This window comes from Podarcis muralis, chromosome 2 (assembly GCF_964188315.1).
Source record: "Podarcis muralis chromosome 2, rPodMur119.hap1.1, whole genome shotgun sequence".
In the NCBI taxonomy this organism is placed as follows: domain Eukaryota; kingdom Metazoa; phylum Chordata; class Lepidosauria; order Squamata; family Lacertidae; genus Podarcis; species Podarcis muralis.
In genome coordinates, this window is record NC_135656.1 from 83,066,296 (window position 1) to 83,085,491 (window position 19,196).

The 19,196-nt window shown below is 45.1% G+C and overlaps 1 protein-coding gene across 3 annotated transcripts in view; it reads left to right on the top strand.

Moving 5' to 3' along the window:
* Positions 1-1,781, top strand: part of NCKIPSD (NCK interacting protein with SH3 domain) — an 86,841-nt gene extending 85,060 nt beyond the window's left edge. For all 3 annotated transcript variants that reach the window (XM_028719155.2, XM_028719153.2, XM_028719154.2), the window contains one exon: positions 81-1,781. In XM_028719155.2, the coding sequence (XP_028574988.2) occupies positions 81-284 (204 nt within the window). In that variant the 3' untranslated portion in view covers positions 285-1,781. The remainder of the gene's footprint in view (positions 1-80) is intronic.
* The last annotated feature ends 17,415 nt before the right edge of the window (positions 1,782-19,196 follow it).

Sequence of the window (19,196 nt, forward strand, 5' to 3'; positions counted from 1 at the left end):
AGATTGTTTTCCAATGTCTGTGTTTCCGCTTGTGTTTATCTTGCTGCTAAAGCCCTTTTCGATGTCTTCTGTTCCCGCAGCTGCGAATGGAATACCTGTCTCTGATGCATTCTATCATCCGGTCGACGCCATACCTGCAGCACAAGCACCGTTACACTGACTTGCAGAGGACCTTGCAGCGCATCATGGTGGAAGAGGAGGAGAGTCAGCAGTGCCAGATGGACAAAATGATAATCCAAGAGATCTATAAGGAGTTTCCAGAAATATCTCCTGGAGACAGCTAACTGGTGCGGGGAAAGGACAGTTTGGGATAAGAATGCCTCTTGTGGTTGTATCCTTTCCATCCCTTTTTCCGGTACCACTCGTACCTTATTGTCCCTTCAGGTGAGCCCTAAGGTTTAAGTGGAGTGCCATAAGACCCTACAGAAGAAATGTTCAGCATTTATGCAAGTCAGTGGGCAGTTAGCTAAAGTTGATTGTTGTCTGCCCATTTCTAAGGGGTGGGGCAAAACAGCTGGAGACAAAAGAGGTGTCTTCACAGATGGAGTGCTTTGACAAGTCTAGGAGAATATCCCTCCCTAGTGACCTTTGCACAGGAGAGAGGGCAGAGGCCTGTGACCTTGAGGGTCTTTGAGCTGCACCTCGGATCCCAAAGCAAGAGGTCTCTGCTGTCAGCATCCATTTCCACCGGCATTTCTTGTCCTGCCGCTACCCAGTGGAGTAGGCCAGTGTTTGCGGCCAGCTTTTGTAACATCTCGTCTGCTGTGTCTAGTGCTCAAGTGCTGCAATCCTAGCCAAGGAAGCTGCTGCTTGCTACTGTCTTAGTCCTGTGTCCAGTGAGCCGTTCAGTCCTTTTTAAACCCCGCTGCTTGATCTCTGGGTTAGAGACGGGCTTATCTGGAGTCTAATACAAGTAAGCACCTGCTTCTGTTCCTGTTCTATGCCGTGGTGTTTGCGCTTAAATTTCTCTCCCACGGCGGCAGCAGAGAGATAACGATGGTCCAGGCAGCAGGAGTTCCTTCGACAGATCTTCTGCCTGGACTCACTGCTAAGGTGTGTCCTTTTTGAGAGTTGCTGCTTGTCTCCTGCGATGTACTGGCCTTGTTGCCTCTGGCACTGCACACACAAGGACCATGTATCTGTAGATGGCAGTGCACGCTCTTCTCCCTTCAGCCTGGGGGTGTTTCTTGCCTTGAGCTTAATAGCAATTGGTTCTGCCTAGCTTTACCTTTTTATGTCCTGAAGGCTGCTTGAGCCTGGTATCTGATAGCTCTGCTCCTTAATATGCACAAATCGGGAGAGCTCCCTTTTCTTTATCTATTTCCTCCAGGTCTCCTGCAAAATGGATTTGCCTGCTTTTTTCCTATTTAGATCTTTCCGACAGGCTCACATACTAATACGGGTCTGTAATATCTTAATAAACATGCACGCTGCCAAAGCTCTTTGCAGAGTGGGTAAACAAGAGCTTTGCAACCTTCAGTGTAGAAGTAGCTTGAATTAAAACTGGAAGTATTTGGATAACCTCTGAACCTAATGTGAACCAAATAAATTAAGGAATTGCCTTGGGCCAGGGCATCTGCTTTGGTATGATGTCAGTGCCGGGAGCCTCTAGAATTGGCCATCAGGTTTGAGCTGGTGAGCAAAGTGTTAGTTTGGGGGTCACTGTCTGAGACGAGTGAACAGCCCTGTTTTTAAGTGAAATGCTTAAAATAAAAACCATTGTGAACGTTGAAAGGGATTTGTATTTTCATAGAATCAAATAAACGTAGTCAATGGATAAATATTTGTGTGTGTGTTTTTAATTTGATAATATTTGCATATTCTGTATCAGTTGCAGGATATTGGAAGTGTGTTTTTACAAAGGGCAAGACAACACTGCAAAATTGCTATCTAAAGCAGTCTGCACATGTTGCTAATGCTTTGCTTTATAGCCTTGGGCCTGGTGAGGCCTGGTGACTTCAAAACCTGGTTGCCCCTGTTCTCCCTTGCCTGCTCCACTTCACTCCCAGAACCAGCTCAACAATGCAGATAAAGTGGATATCTGGGGGGTCCCAATGCAACAGGCACCCAGCCGTACAAATAGGAGCACATGAACTTAGACCATTGCACTGCTTCTGGTCCGGCAAACTCCCAGTGTAAATGGAGAGAGTACCCTAGCATTCTCTGCAATTTGAGCAGGGACAGCTCTGCCCTGTCTAGGACAACCATATAATGCTTGCAATTCTCCCTCTCCCTGTCCCCACCTCAAATATGGAAGGATAAACAAAATGAGAACCACCACTCCAACAGGGTTTGATTCTGTTCGTTTTATTTTAAATGATAAAAAACCTTGCAACTTTCCTCCTCCACTTTGGCATACAACTTTTGCCAGGGGAGGCGGGTAGGAAGCACCAAGAGTTTCTGTTTGTTTGTTTGTTTGTTTGTTTGTTTGTTTGTTTGTTTGTTTGTTTGTCTCATCCCAGCAGTGAATGACGTAGGTGGCTGGCATTGAGGAAACTGTCAAGAGCTTCTGCAGCCCTGTGTGTTCATTTGATTATCTTAAAATGATTCAATTACAGTTGCTTCCTAGCTTTGGGAGTTTGGGCAATTTCAGCTAGTCAGTGAGAACAAATAAGCTCCAGATGTCTTTACTATTGGTGGGGATTGTTTAAAACACCATCTTTTGCTTGAGAAGTGCCTTAAGTGAGGTTCATTGAGCTTCTCTTCTCCAGTCAGGATATTATGTCCCGTGCCGGATTTATGTATAAGCTAAACAAGTTGTAGCTTAGGGCCCCACTCTCTTGGAGGCTCCCAAAAAAATTAAAGGGAAAAAAACTGGATGTACATTTCCAAAATATAAGATAAAAAACCAAATAAAGTAAAACCTACATACAGTTAGAACTTAATAATTATATCACTATTAATATACTTCTTAATTGTATTGCACAATTAATATACTTCTTAATTGTATTTCAGTTCAACAATTACTTTGATAAAATACATATTTTGTTATGTGCAAATGGCCTTAGATACCTATTAGGTCCATAAATTACCATATAGCATATATTCAACACACAAAAACAGCAACAATTTGTCAGCCAGCCAGTCCTTTGACAGCCAGACATATAAAGGGCCCCATTACCTTCAGTAGCTTAGGGCCTCATCAAACCTAAATCCGACCCTGATCATGTCCTAGTGTGGTCAGATAATTGCTTCTCCCATCTTTGGTTCTGCAGATCATGAAGAAGTCTTCTTCCTTTTTTCTTCATAGATTAAAACCACTCCTCCTGTGTGACACAGAGCACTTAAGTCAGGGATGGCAAACCTGTGGCCCTCTGTTTTGTGTTGGACTGCAACTCTCATGATCATTGTCTATGATGGCTGGGGGCTGCCACCCAACCCCCTCAAATATTTTATTGGGGGGACCAAAGGGACCTCGGTCGCTAGGAGTTGGCTCCTATGCTCCTGACTTCCTACCTAGTTCAGTATTTTGTGAAACCTTTTAGAACATCAAGAGGACATTAACTGAATACTTCATTCCTTGCTGTAGAGGCCAAATTTGCTGGGCTTATAAACAACCTATGCATGATAATACATCAAAATTAAGGTAGAGATAGATCTGTCACCCATGAATTGCATTTTGTCTGCATTTAAAATTGCAGACCATCACATTTTTGCTTGCAGGGCTGAATTCTTTTTTTTTTTAAGAAAAGCAATGCATGATGGCAGTAGGTACTGCTGACTGCTCCCTACACAATCTCTCTCTCTCTCTCTCAGATTGAAAATAGGTGTAGTGCAGTTAGGCTTGTCTGCCAATCTCTGCTCTTCTGTGGCAGTGAAATAACTTCAATAAATTGAGAAGGAACTAATATCTCCAAGGTGCTTGATAAGGCCTTTCCAGGATATTGTACAAGGAAGATGAATAGCTTTTGCAAAGCCTTCCTCATATTGTGATAAGGCCCATTATGTAATAACGGTGTCCTATAAACTGAAGGAGACATCTTGTCAAAGAGTCTGATTGGAACGGAGCAGGCCTGGCATTTAATGAGATGCCTTTGACCCCTATGTCTGCCTAAACGCCTTTCCTAAAAGAGGGTAAGGGGAGGGGGATGCTATAAGCAGCCCCCTAGCAAGGCTATCTTTGTTCACTTTTGCATGTATGCCTTGTGCTGTAACCACTGTTGGCCCTAGAAATTTCAAAAATTGTGTGTATTTTTGCTTTCATTTTTGACACTACCATAAGAGTCCCTTAATCTTTTTATACATTTAGTTGATGTCTTGGAAGGCTCACAAAAAGTGAAATGGGCAAGGTTGTTCCTGGTGTCTGTAGGAGGGGTATGCCACTCTGAGGACAGTTTTGACAGCATGGGAGTGAATTGTTGGATAGTCTGCAGTGGGGGAATCAAAACTACATTTATGTATATCTGATCGTACAAGGATATTCCTACACAGTGCAGAAGAAAGGATGTACATATAACATTTTTAAATTCATTTTGCTAGCTGATCCTGGGTGAGTGGCTCCCCCCCCCTTCCTACTGATACTAATTTTACAGATGAGCAAGATGCGCCCTTTGCTCACGAATTTCGTGGAGGAATTCAGAAATGTGATGTCTCCCAGGCCCCTTAGTCCTTGTTCCACTGAGAATGTTTGGCTTTCCCTTCCCCCTCCCCCGGTAGGTATAATCGGCATTCTTTTTTTTTTTTTTACTTTGCATTTTCTGAAAGAGGCAAATCAGGAGTTGAATCAATTCTTATTTACTAGAAAAAATGGAAGTGGGTGCAGGATTACCAACTAAAATTCTAGGTTGGAACTTAATTGTTCTTATTCTTGGAGTGTGCGTGCATGCACATGTCTGTGTGCAGTTTTTTTAAAAAAGTACAATGATTTTAAAAAGCTGACTATTAAGCAGTATATAAATACTTGAAATAAATAATAAATGTCATCTTCTCTGTAAGATACATCTCACAAAGGAAATCCTTGAGTGGTTAGTTGTTGCCAGAAGATTCACTAACATTGTTGAAAATGTATTCTTAACCACCTGTTGTTAAATAACAAGGCTGCTCTGGTAAGAGGGGGCAGTCTGTGTTTTGATTTGTTTGAAAGACACCTGTCAGGCAGAATTGCAGACTTGGAAAGTTTGTAAACCAAATTTTTATTTTTTAAAAAATTATATATAAAAAGTGGTTTAAAATGTGATTTTAATGCAAACATAGTGCAGATGCCATTCATGGGCTGCTGCCAGGCTGACTCTATCTTCGGGTGAGATTCAGTCACATATTGGTAAATTGAAGTTGTGCAATTATAGTGGGCTGGGAAGTCTGGCCCAACAAATGAATCAGAACGAAAGCTCATTAACTAGCCAGGGTTGTCTAAATTTCCTGCAAGAACATGTAATCTTCTTGCAAACATATCACAATGAATGCTCAACAAACAGGTCAGCTAGAAGTGTCCGTTGTCTCTCAAAGCCGAATCCACAAACCTTTACTGAACACAAAAGCTGAATGCTGCTCTTTCTGCAGAAAGAGAATCTGCTCAGTGCAGGCAACGTTATGACTTAAATCCAACCAAGAGTTAGGTATGCATTGAGTTTAGTAGGCTTGAGAATGCCCCAAGCTGTGCTCGGTATAGGCCTAAAAATATTGCCACAGCAGGTCTCCTATTATTTTACCCTGAGCTTAAAAATGGGGACCAGAAACTAGTTAGCCATCACAGCATCCAGGCCCTGCTTCAGAAGATGCTCTCCTCAACCATCCCTTGGCCACCTGCATGCACTCACACTGTGGTGCAGCTAGGGCTCAATCTTGGGGCTGAAGTCCAGGGGTCTACAACTTGGAGGGGGCACAAATAACCACCCAGAGAGCAGCAGCAGATAGCAAACTGGCCAGTATCAGCCCCTAGGACTGTCATGGGCATGTTGGAGCTATTGGGGTTGATGCTGGTCCCCACAGCATCCTTTCAGAACTATCTGAGGAGACGTACAGGGTTACAGAGCCTATTTTTATCGTTTGTACTTTTAGAATATATTAACCTTGTCTACAGCAACATGGGGGGCAACAAAAGCAGCCATCTTATCCCTGTCGCCAGGATGGTGCTATGATTTAAGTGAGGCTTTTTTAAAAAATGGGAAATTGCACGTGCTCAGAAGGCTTTTTCTTACTAGGGTTGGCAAGCTGCTTTTTGCTCTAACACATCAGGAAAGTAGAAGCAGTTGTATGGGGAGGTGTGGAGGGAGGTGTGCACAGCATCACATAAATTTGCAGCTGGGTTCTCTCCAATTCTTCTGTAAAAAGCACGTTCACTGGTCCCAACACAAGAAAGTGTAATGTTGTGACGGCAATCTGCCCCAGTTACAACTTTTCCATCTATCCCTTCTTAAGCCACTAATTCGGCCACCGCATTCAGTAGATTGCAGCTCCTCTAGATACAGCATGGTAAGAGGGAGGAAAAATGGAACCTAAGATACTGATGAGCAAGGGTTAAAAATACTGATTAACCAAAAACAAAACCCTTCCTCCTCTCCCTCCACTCATCGCCACATCCCTGACGGTTTGTTTCCATAAAGATAGTCATCTTCTTTTTCTTTTTAACTTCCTTATCCCAACATCTTTTAAAAATGTGGTTGCCCGAAAGGGAAGCCTTGTTGTGGGTCTTTGGAGCTGAAACTGTGTGCATTGTGGTCTTGTGTAAGGCTAAAACAAAGGCAGCTTTGGGAGTTAAATAACGAAGCTGATGACAGGTTTGCAAATGGAACAAAGCCTAGGTTAGCGGACAGCCTCTTGCCTCCATTTCTACAGGTGATTGACTCTGAACTGCCAGCTGAGATAATGGGCATAGGACTGATTGCTCTTTCCATTCCAGGTTTCTTTCATACATTCAATAACCTGCTTTTCCCTAATAACAGGCAGGCTGTGTCCCACAAATGCTAGGTGATGGGTGAACCACAGATGAAATACCCATTACGTCTAGGTTATGTGCCAGTTCATTGAAAGAGCTAGAAAAGCAACCTTTTGCAAAAGGTCAATTGTATATAGTTTCCCATTATATGAATAGTGCAATCCGCAGGAAGTTTTTAAGCCAGCAGATACGCACTTAGAACGGGTTCTGTCGCTCTTGGAAGTCAGCTGGACTCAACTTCCTTGAGTGTAGCTACCTCTGCTTAAGCGCTCAGGTGCACTAAACATGCCCAAAGAACAGCATGGATTACTTACAGGTCTACAGACCTTGAAAATGATGGGCAACCTTGGCCTTCTTAATGTAGTACATGGTGACTTCATCACCAGCTATCGTAACCCTCAAACCTATCTTTTCTGTAATAGGCCAACTCCTACCAATGTGAACCACTCTGCACCATGCTGCTGGTTCAGACTAGAGCATCTGCATCAATGCTTGGACCATCCATAGCTGCTGGAGCCTCTGTCTGGGGAGAGATGCTCAGCTGTTGAACTCACCTGTTTTAGTTTTTGGTTTATGAACATGCTTATATCCTTGCCCTGGAGCTGTAATGCTGTTGAGCAAGTTACATCTAGTGTGTTTGCTGCCTGCCAAAGGGCATGAATTTGTGGCTTGTATTTCGTGGGGTAGCCTAGGAAATGTGAGTTTTCTGCTGTGCTACAGAAGAGACAACCTTGACTTCAGCTCTTTTGCACAGCTTGATTTAAGTTTAGCTTGGCCACAGTGACTGAACTGTCAGTGTTTCCTTGGCTACTCTTTTTCTTAGCTCCTACCTGTTCCTTTTTTATATATAATCGACCCTTCTCTGTGCTGCTCGCCTCTTATCCTTTCCTGCTTCTAATATTTCCCCCTCTGCTCTCAACAGGTAAGCAGGCTCTAGCCATGTAGCAGCCCACTGTTTTCTTTTGTGCAGAACTTCCCCAATTGTACTTGCTTCTTATACCTAGTGCTGAACATTAATGAGGCTGTAAACCCCTGTTATTCCTAAGCCTATTAGAGGCTTCAGTGGATTATAGTATGATATTAGCTTTATCTCTATCAGCTGATGGCAAAAGTCACAAGACTGATGTAGTCATCAGCCCTCGCTACTCAAAGAGCAGCTTCTCTTCCCTCTCCCCCCCCCCAATTTTTTTTATGAAGGTGGGGAGGGCATTTTGACAATGCCCCGTTTCCCTCCCTCAGATGCAAAGATTATTTTTTGCTTGCAGTGCACGAGAACAGACTTAAATCCATGCATACATGTAAATAAGCCCACACACGAAAAGGCAAGTGCCTGCAGCTAGGAGCTACATAACCAAACATTGTGTTAGCACTGTTCAGGCAAATCTTTGCTTATATGCATATTTGAGGGGCTCCTTTGGACCTGTGACTGGATTTTAAAGATCTGTCCCTGCAGAGAGAGAGTGTGTGTGTGTAAAGCATGTGTTTGCACAGTTACAAGGACAAGCAGGATGAGTGCTTTTGCATTCAGCGCCTGTTTGCACATTTTCCTGTGGGATATGGTTGGTGACTGAGACCAGAATGTTGGAATGCAGGGGCCTTTGGCTTAATAGTGCAGGGCTCTTCTTATGACTACACTTGGAATTAGGGATATCCAACAGATGGCACTTCTTCGCATGAAAGGAAAGGGTCATTCCAGACCCTCCAAGTGTCCCTATTCTCCAGGGACAGTCCCAGATTTACAGAAGCCGTCCCAGTTTCTGATTTGATCCAAGGATGTCCCACTTTTCCTTAGGACAGGCATGTCCAAAGTCCGCTGGTCGGTTTAATCCGGCCCCTGTGGTAGTTTATTTCCTGGGGTAAAATCCTTTAAAAACCTCAACAATCAAAAAAGCTTGACAACTTTGGGGTAAAATCATAAAAAAGAGTTAACAACTTCAATCCTAAAAAAAGTCAACAACTGTGATTGGCCCTTTGGTCGGCCCTCATGGCCCTTGACTTCATCAAATCTGGCCCTCTTTGAAAAAAGTTTGGACACCACTCCCTTAAAGGTAAAGGTAAAGGGACCCCTGACCATTAAGTCCAGTCATGACCAACTCTGGGCTTACGGCACTCATCTCGCTTTATTGTCCAAGGGAGCCGGTGTACAGCTTCCGGGTCATGTGGCCAGCATGACTAAGCCGCTTCTGGCAAAGCAGAGCAGCACACGGAAACACTGTTTACCTTCCCGCCGGAGCGGTACCTATTTATCTACTTGCACTTTGACGTGCTTTCGAACTGCTAGGTTGGCAGGAGCTGGGACCAAGCAACAGGAGCTCACTCCGTCGCAGGGATTCGAACCGCCAACCTTCTGATCGGCAAGTCCTAGGCTCTGCGGTTTAACCCACAGCGCCACCCGCGTCCCATACCACTCCCTTAGGACGTCCCAATTTTAATTGGAGAAATGTTGGAGGGGATAGAGTTATGCAACCCCCGAGCCCAAGGAGATAAATAACTATACAACCTTTAGAAGACATCTGAAGGCAGCCCTGTGTAGGGAATTTTTTTTAATGTTTACTGTTTTATTTTATTTTTTATATGTTGGCTGGGACAACCTAGTCAGATGGGTGGTGTGTGCCATCATCCACACCTCTCTCATCCAGGCAAGCAAGAGGCATGATCACATTCCACCCAGGCAAAACCGCTTGAGAAGGGGACACGGCTGGAAAGAGAGGTCTGGAGGTGGGCCAAAGGCTCTCTACCTCGGCTATGTAGGAACGGTGGTAAATTTGCCCCCCAGAAGGCCTTGGGGCTGGCAGCATGTGCTTCTTACCCCACTGAGCTCTCCAACAAAACTGCTCTTCTCCTCGCCCCCACCCCCCTCAGATCAGTATGCAAGAAGAAAAGCAACATTGCAGCTACAGGCAGAATAGAAAGCAAAGGCTTCTTTCTGTTCTGCAGCTTCCCTGAAATATCTGCACACCTTTATGTTGTCGGCCCTTTTGATCTTGGCTTGCAGTCCATGTAGCTTCTGGTGCCAAAGGCTTGGGGCTGCACTGTGCAGAGGAAGGCTGAAGAAAAAGTAGGACACCTGAGCTTACAGAAGAAGAAGGAGGAGGAGGAGGAGGAGAGGAGGAGGAGGAGTTTGGATTTTATATCCCGCTTTATCACTACCCGAAGGAGTCTCAAAGCAGCTAACATTCTCCTTTCCCTTCCTTCCACACAACAAACACTCTGTGAGGTGAGTGGGGCTGAGAGACTTCAAAGAAGTGTGACTGGCCCAAGGTCACCCAGCAGCTGCATGTGGAGGAGCGGAGACACAAACCCAGTTCCCCAGATTACGAGTCTACTGCTCTTAACCACTACACTACACAGACTCAACGTCCATCTTAGTATTGATGTAGAGCTGTGTATCGGTGTTTGAGCATCTCTTCCCATTCAGGTGGGTTCATTAACCTAACTTTCAAGTCCATTGGGATGGCTTGCTCATGCGCAACACACTTTGCCAGGCTTGCCTGTTACATATTTGTTCCATGGAGTAGCCACTTTAACTATAGCAAGATACAATGGGAGGTTGGTCAACAGGAGCCTGGGATCAGAAAGCTTCTGGTAAAGACCCTAAATTGGCACTGTTGTTTGGCTTGCTCACTTGAGCCAAGAAAAGAACCTGATAAGCTCGGCTCCACCTTAGCCAAATCTACTGGATCACAGCTTTTGCCAATCTGTCTGTTCCACAAACAGAGGCAGGTTGTTCAACTAGATGACCTCCTCCTCCTATTTTAATAAATACTTATACAGTCTCTACAATTTTCTAAGTTCTCTTTCTCTCATATGTTGGATATAGATATAGATATAGATAGATGATATAGATATAGATATAGATATAGATATAGATATAGATATAGATATAGATATAGATATAGATATAGATATAGATATATAGATATATAGATGTAAAAGGCAGCTCCTGCCCATGCAATCACAGTCTAAGGGACATGAAATGAAAGGGGAAAAGGAATGCAGAGGGAAGAGGAAAGCGAGCATTGGAGCATCTGAAAGGTAAAGGTAAAAGGACCACTGGACGGTTAAGTCTAGTCAAAGGCGACTATGGGGTGCAGTGCTCATCTCACTTCAGGCCGAGGGAGCTGATGTTTGTCCACAGCTTTCTGGGTCATGTGGCCAGCATGACTAAACTGCTTCTGGCGTGCCGGAAGCCAGAGTGTATTGAAACGCCGTTTACCTTCCCACTGCAGTGGTACCTATTTATCTACTTGCACTGGTGTGCTTTTGAACTGCTAAGTTGGCAGGAGCTGGGACAGAGCAGTGGGAGCTCACTCCGTCATGGGGATTCAAATCACTGGCCTTCCGATCGGCAAGCCCAAGAGGCTCTACTCCTTCCCTGGCCAACAGATGGGGTCAGTGTCTCTCTCCCTTGCCGTGTTTCAGTTCTCCTTTAAGTGTATCTGAGGCATAGAAACTTGGATGGAAATTCCAAGTTTGCAAAGGAATGAATCACTAGTGCAGGGACTGGGAAACTGGCCTCCCTGGTGCCACAACTACCATCATCACTGACCATAGGCCCTGTTGGCTGGGGCTGATGGGCATTGGAGTCTAACAACATCTGGAGGGCCACCTGTTCCTTGTCCCCCTGCACTAGGGTAAACAAGTCAATATGAACATATCAGTAGAGATAAATAACGTTTTAATTATGGAAATATGTAGAGTACCCATTAGGATAATCAACAAACAGCATGTGGTGTGAACTAATAAAATACACTTTATAGTCAAAACAGGAATTGCTGAGATTCAGTTCTCAATTTATGGACAAGGGCTCAGATTCTAAAGATTGTATAGAAGAAGTCCACTCATATGTGTATGGAAGAATCCAGGGCCTCAGCAGGTCACTCCACTGCAGGAAGCAAGCACCAATCTGCATGTTGGTCTTCAGCAGTCCTCAAGAACCTGCCAAAAGAATCACTAGACCCGGAGAATAACTTGGCAGAATCCATTCTCCGAAGTTAACAAAACACATTTGAGGAGGTAAGCCCACTGAAACGTTAGAAAAGGCAAGCTCTGTGCCGATTACTCTGCTACAGCCTTTCCCTGCCCCCATTTGGTGGTTTTAGATTCTGACTCTCACTTGACTGTTTGGACGGTGGTCAAGGATGATACTAGTTGTAATCCAAAACATCTGGATGGTGCCCGACTGTGAAAGGCTGTTCTGCTACATGAACTTGCAAAGAGTGCCTTTAAATGTAAGGCTAATTGTAAGAATGTGTAAAATACATTGACACTGCCACATCATCTGGGCAGCTTACCAAAAACCAAAAAATAAAATAAAAACCTCAATAAAATGTAAATGATCAAAGCAATTAAAACAAATCAGTGCAACTACCCACATAAACAGCATAAAATAATCAAAAACAGCACCAGAACACAGCTTGAGGAAAAAAGCTTGTACCACAGACAGAAATAAAATGTCTGGGAGAATAAAAAGGACTTTGAACTGATGCTGAAAAGATTTTCATTAAGGTAGGTGCTAGGCAAGCTTCCCTGGGGAGGGCATTCTTTAATCAGGGAACCAACCCTCCCCTAAAGGCCCTGTCCCTATTGGCTTGTTGTTTAGTCATTTAGTCATGTCCGACTCTTCGTGACCCCATGGACCAGAGCACGCCAGGCACTCCTGTCTTCCACTGCCTCCCACAGTTTGGTCAAACTCATGCTGGTAGCTTCGAGAACACTGTCCAACCATCTCGTCCTCTGTCGTCCCCTTCTCCTTGTGCCCTTCCTCTTTCCCAACATCAGGGTCTTTTCCAGGGAGTCTTCTCTTCTCATGAGGTGGCCCAAGTATTGGAGCCTCAGCTTCACGATCTGTCCTTCCAGTGAGCACTCAGGGCTGATTTCCTTCAGAATGGATAGGTTTGATCTTCTTGCAGTCCATGGGACTCTCAAGAGTCTCCTCACCCCATTCAGGGAGGGAAACTGGAGAAGGGTCTCTGATTAAGATGCATCAGGGTTTCTGCAGGCAACCTGTTCATTGAGCATTCATCCTGATTTGCTGGCACAAAGTTTGCATGGAGGTTATACGATCTCCTCTTGATTGAGTTTTTGTTCTGATTTGTATGCGGGGATGTTCTAAGCCAATGAGAATTCATCCTGATTCATTTGTGCAGAGGTTATACAATGGCCCATCAATTGAACGTTACCCTACTCTCTCTCTTTTTAGTGCATTTCCCCTTCACTTTCTGAACCCCAGATAAGTTTGTGGGTTTTTTAAAGAGGACTTGTTGCAACAGAGCACCGACAGAATGAATTCAATTGCACAAACCTACATTTCCAGCATGTGATTTAATTCCTCCCTGGAAAACAGTGACAGTTTGGAGGCAGCTCAAAAGTGTGGCCAAGTATATAGGGCAGGTTGTGATCCTTCAGGAATTCTGGCCCATCTAAAAACTGAAAAAGGCATTGCAAAATATAGATGTGCTGGTGGCTGAGCAGCCTGACAGAGCATTTGAGATTTCATTATCTCTGCTTCCTTGAGAAACTTGCACTCCAGTTGACAGGGCAGATGCAGGTGATTGATGGAACATATAAAATAATGTGAGAGGAGCCTTGCTGGCCTATCTAGTCTAGAATCCTCTTCCAGACAGGGAGCAACCACATGCATAGGGGCCTGAGGGCATCTCCCACAGTTGTTCCCAGCAGCTGGTACCCAGATATGGACTCTGGCCATGGGAGGAAGGAAAGACCCCTGCAAATAGACTCACTAAGTAAGAACATAAGAAAAAAGTTTGCTGGATCAGGCCAATGCCCCTTTCAGTCCAACATCCTCTTCTCACAGTGGCCAACCAGATGCCCATGGCAAACATACAAGCTGCGTAAAGAAGTCCTTTCTTTTATCTTCGAAAATTAATCTTCACTGGACAACTACAAGTTCAATTGTTATGCAAAAGGGAGAAAACTGTTTCCCTGCCCACTTTCTTCATGCTCTGCATACTGTACTTTTATTCACTTTATTTTATTTTATTTATTAAATTTGCATGATGCCCTTCATCCAAAGATCTCAGGGCAGTTCACCACATAAAGGTACAAAATACATAGTAAAAGCAAGAACAAAAACAAAGCAGACTCATAACACGCCATCCCATAAACACATAAAAAAGGTGGCTAAGAGAAGAGAAACGTTTTTGCCTGGCTCCTGACTATGTATAGTGTATAGCCAGGTGAGCCTCCCTGGGGAGAGCATCCCACAAACAGGGAGCCACTGCAGAAAAGGCCTGTTATCATGTTGCCACCCTCCGGACCGCTTACTCGCCTTTTCTCCAAACTAGCAAGTCACAAACGTAGCAGCCTTTCCCCATAGGGGAGTCTCTGCCTTCCCTTGACCATGTTGGTTGCTCTTTTCTGAACCTTTTCCAACAAATGGGCTTTACACACAGCGGGCTTCAAGATGACCTGTTTACATCCCAGTTTGTTTGCTGAGTGGTTAGATTACACTGGCTATTTAGACAATGTTACATAAAGCAAATGCTATCTCATGTTTTCCCATCGCTTTCCTTGTCGCAAGAAGAAGACAAGTCTTTGGGGGGAAGTGGGTTTATTGTACACCATCTCCAACCCAAATTTAACTGTGCAACCTGAGCAGCAGTTTGGACGTGTCCACAGTCCTACCACTGGCTTTATAATGTCACCATAATTAATTCATGTGGCTCTGTGAAGAATGCTTCCTGCGTAATAAGCATTTCATTGTAGTCTGTGGTCTGTGCGGTTATCTTCCCGCTGAAACAATGTATTAAAGAAGGCTGCTAATAAATCACATTGAGCTAGAAAATAGCAGCAAAAGATTATTTGGAAACTGAATGCAGAGGAACATCCTTTTCCCCTTGAGAACTCTGTCTTAACTGTTTTAGGATCTGGTGATAAAAAGCATCCTATCTGAGAAGCTGACGGTGCTTTTAAAACAAATGTCTGCTTAAGGAATCTTTAACTTCTTTTTTGTCATTGATACTGGTAGGTGACCCAGGGGTACTGTCAATGTGGGAGAACAATGAGTGGTCAGAGGGAGAAGAGGAGAAGACTGGGAAGAGGAGGTGGCAGAAGCTGAAGAGGCAACAGGGCTTAGTGGGAAAGGAGAGTCCGTGACAAAGAGAAGTCTCTTGGGAGAGACCAAGAGACAGAGATGAGTCAGGCTGGTGAAGAAGCAAGGGTGTCTCCCCCTCCTGCTGCTACGAGTTCCCCTCCCCCCCTGGTTTCCCCGGACCAGGAGAGGCATGGAACAGGAGGAGCAAAGGCAGGCATGCTGGCGTAGTCTCAGATTGCTTGGGGAAAACCCTGAAGAGGAGGGGACTTACGCAACTGTTGGGAGGCGGATGCCTACTGAAGAGAAAGTGACAGGAGCTGGAGACCTTCAGGCAGTTGTCACCACTTCCATATAAAAAATATGAAAATCGGCCCCACCTTCAGTTCTTATCAGCTGTCCAGGGCACAGGACCTTTGCTGTCCTGTATCCCTGTGGAAGATCTTCCCCCAGCCAATTTCCCCAACTTTCTCATTCCTCTCACACTTCTCTGCCCCTTCCATTTGTGTTTCCAGTGAAGCTGGTTTCCTTCCCACCATCCAATTTGTCCCCTTTTGCAAGTAACTGGCAGTTAATGAGGAACATTGCACTGTGAGGAAAATAAAGTCTGTTTAGTGTCTGCATTTCATTGGCCAATGATGATATAACCGTGGCTGAGGTAGGGTGACATTTTAACACTGCCTTTTTTGATTCTGTCATTATCAGGGCTCATTCAGACGGCAGCAGAGCTTATTCCAATCACGTTCTCAGAGAGCAGCCATTGCCGCCGGTTTGCTTTCGCTCCTCTTGTCTGAAGGAATGAAAGCAGCCCACTTCACTCAAGAAGTTCCATCCGCCCTCTGCTCCCCAGAATGACCCGCCGCTTGCACAGGTGCTAAAGTTTCCACGGCATTAATTGGCTGGGCTGTGGTGGCCAGATCGCTATCTGAGTTGTATAATTGGATTTTTGCAAGTTGGCAAGATCACCCCATTATTCAAACATGGAACTCTAAACGCAAAGTAATGGCTACACAACTTAGATTAAAAGAGGCTGGGGACCTATTAAATATTATCTCATTTGAGCAAATAATTAGATTCCCCCCCCCCTCCTTCCTGCCACACTCAGGGCCTTTGCCCAATAGGTACTGCTAAAAACTGTCAGATTTCCTGAAGCTGGGAGGCTGGTTTGTTTTCTCTTAGCCACCTGAACATAAAGTAGAGCATTAACAGAATTAAAATGCAAGAGATTTTTTTAAAAATCCCAAACATTTGCATCACTGAGTGCACACAATGAGAGCCAGCATCAAGCTCCAGAATCTGAGCCTTGCAGAGTCTACAAGGTAGACAATGAGCGGCTGACGGCCCCTTGTGCTGGGTATTGGTGGGCGTGAATTGGGTGGTTTCCTTCCACTATAATAATGGGGACAATGAGCCTCTGATTGGAATTCTCTTCCCAGCCCGGCTTCTATTAAATCATTGTAGCAGCCTCCTATTAGCCAGCTGAGCACTGGCTCATGCCATCCACATGCCATAGCCAGGGGTGGCCAGGGCTGTACCACTGGAAGCCATCATTGGAACTGGCAAGGGATGGTTAACCCTATGATGCACAGGGCATTTCCGATTTCATTGACCGCTTTAGCCACTGCAGGGAGAGAAATGCTTTGAAATATTAAGAGTGTCTGAGTTATAAACAAAGCTAGGTGATTGGGGGGGGATAAATTATTTGTACTTTGCCTATCCTAACAACTTTAGAATCTCAATTCCTCCAGATGAAAGTTTAGAATGGGTTGAATGCAGATATAGCCAGACTTAATGGAAACTTCATGAAATCTATGGCTAATTTTAACTCTCATTGATTTTAACTGGTCCGATCTAAACACAGACAAGTCTGGCTCCAACCCAATGTTTTGACTGGTGCTGTTCAAATGGGAGAGATTGTTCAGTTAAAGGGAAATCACTGTTCAGCATCCCATTTTATAAATATACATGTATTTGCAGTGCTTTTTTCCCCAGGGGGTACCCAAGGGTACACAGTACTGGCAACCTCCTTTTTCGATGTTAAAAAGTGTAGCACTTACTTTAACAACTTCATGGTGAGTACTGACTTCTATTTTTCTAGAAAAAAAGCACTGTATTCTTGTTATTATATACCAGTTCTATGCAACAATGCTGCAACCATCTTGTCTGCAAAAGGAGTCCTCTGTGCGGTGTGCATATCTCCATCAGCTCAGTGGTTTTTAAGCCCCCAGTGCAGGGGTCTGCAACCCGCGGCTCTGGAGCCGCATGTGGCTCTTTTACACCTTTGTCGCGGCTCCGGGGCAGATACTAGTGAGGGGAGGAGGCGCATTGTGCGCCCCGACACTCCCCACTGTGGCGGGCGCTGTACTGGCTGTGACGTCGCATGGGGGCGGTGCGTGCGTTAGTCACGCACCGTCCCGATGTCACCTTCCCGCCCGCTGTCAGATCGGAGGGCAGCGGCGCGCATGCTTTAAATGTCGCAATGGTTTTGCGGCTCCCAGGTGTTTTTTTCTTCGGAAACGGGTCCAAGTGGCTCTTTTTGTCTTAAAGGTTGCAGACCCCTGCCCCAGTGCAACCTATCCTTTGTTCACCGAATGTGTAATGAAACAAGCCACACCTATTTCTGAGCAATTCATTTGAACTCCTAGTTAGGATTGCCTGTCAGGTTTCAATATGTAAACCAGCCATATAACCTAAACCTGTTGATTTCAGCTATCATATTTCTTTCTTCTTCTTCTTTGCATCTCCTTCTCTCCTAATTAAGCAGATGAGACATGCAAACTTCAAAACGTTGTGCCTGCAATCCTGAGAGTTACTGTTACACATGCTCAGTTGCCCACCTTTAACTAGAAGGACTTTATACTCTTACTGGCCACCCCAATCTCTACCGGGCAATGTGGGATTCCAGGGGTCTTGGCACTTAACCAGGGTTTGTGTTTCCTTTGGGGGGAGGAGAAGAGGCACAGTGCAGACCGTAGTGTCTTTATGAAATATGGTTTATTCACATGTCAGGGTAGAGAGAGGGGACCAAGCATCACATCTTAAGAGGAGCTTGCTTCCCACAACTGCACAGCATTGAAGGCAGCCAAAGCACCATATCTGTGTCTCCTTTACACAGCATGTCCATCCAGCATTCTGCATCGCACAGGGGCCCATGTTTCTTCCCCCAAACACTTGCTAAAACGCAACCCAAGCCTCATGCAAAGAGGATACTTTTTTCCCCTGCAGTGACATCACACCCCCTTGTAACCCTGGCTCCCTCCCAGGTCTGCTATTGTATTTTTGCTAACTAACACACAGCTGGGGGAGGGACTCTACTCCTCTTCTTGTCTGATCTTGAATGCTCCACCTTTTGTCAAGGTAATGACTCTCTCATCACCTGTTTTGTTCTTTGATAGCACATCTCTCAGCCACATTTTTGTGCGCTTCCTCCATGTGAGGTCTGGGGGGGGGGTAGCAACATGAAAACGGGCCTTTTCTGCAGCGCCCCCCCCCCCATTTGTGGAATGCTCTCCCCAGGGAGGGTCACCTGGCCCCTTCCTTATATATATTTTAGGAGCCAGGCAAAAACATTCCTCTTCAGCCAGACATTTGGCTGATTAATATACTACTTTTAAACGTGTCTGTGGGAAGGGGAGGTGTTATTGTATTGCTTTTGTTTGTTTGTTTTACTTACTTGTTTCTATCCTGTATTTTATTCTGTGAACCACCCTGAGATCTTATGATGAAGGGTGGTATAGTAATCCAATCAATCCATCAATCAATCAATCAATCAATCAATCAATCTTGAGGAAGCTGCCTTGACTTTTTTTTTTTTAAGGTACCCCTGCCCGTACGGGCCAGTCTTGCCAGACTCTAGGGTTGTGCGCTCATCTCACTCTATAGGCCGGGAGCCAGCGCTGTCCGCAGACACTTCCGGGTCACGTGGCCAGCGTGACAAGCTGCATCTGGCGAGCCAGCGCAGCACACGGAACGCCGTTTACCTTCCCGCTGGTAAGCGGTCCCTATTTATCTACTTGCATCCGGAGGTGCTTTCGAACTGCTAGGTTGGCAGGTGCTGGGACCGAACGACGGGAGCGCACCCCACCGCGGGGATTCGAACCGCTGACCTGACGATCGGCAAGTCCTAGGCACTGAGGTTTTACCCACAGCGCCACCCGCGTCCCCGACTTATTTTTTTAAGCCTTGCTAAATCCATTGATCAAACTCCACATTTACTAATTTCAGAAATTATGGGGGGAACTTGGAACCCAGGAATTTTAGGGGATCCTT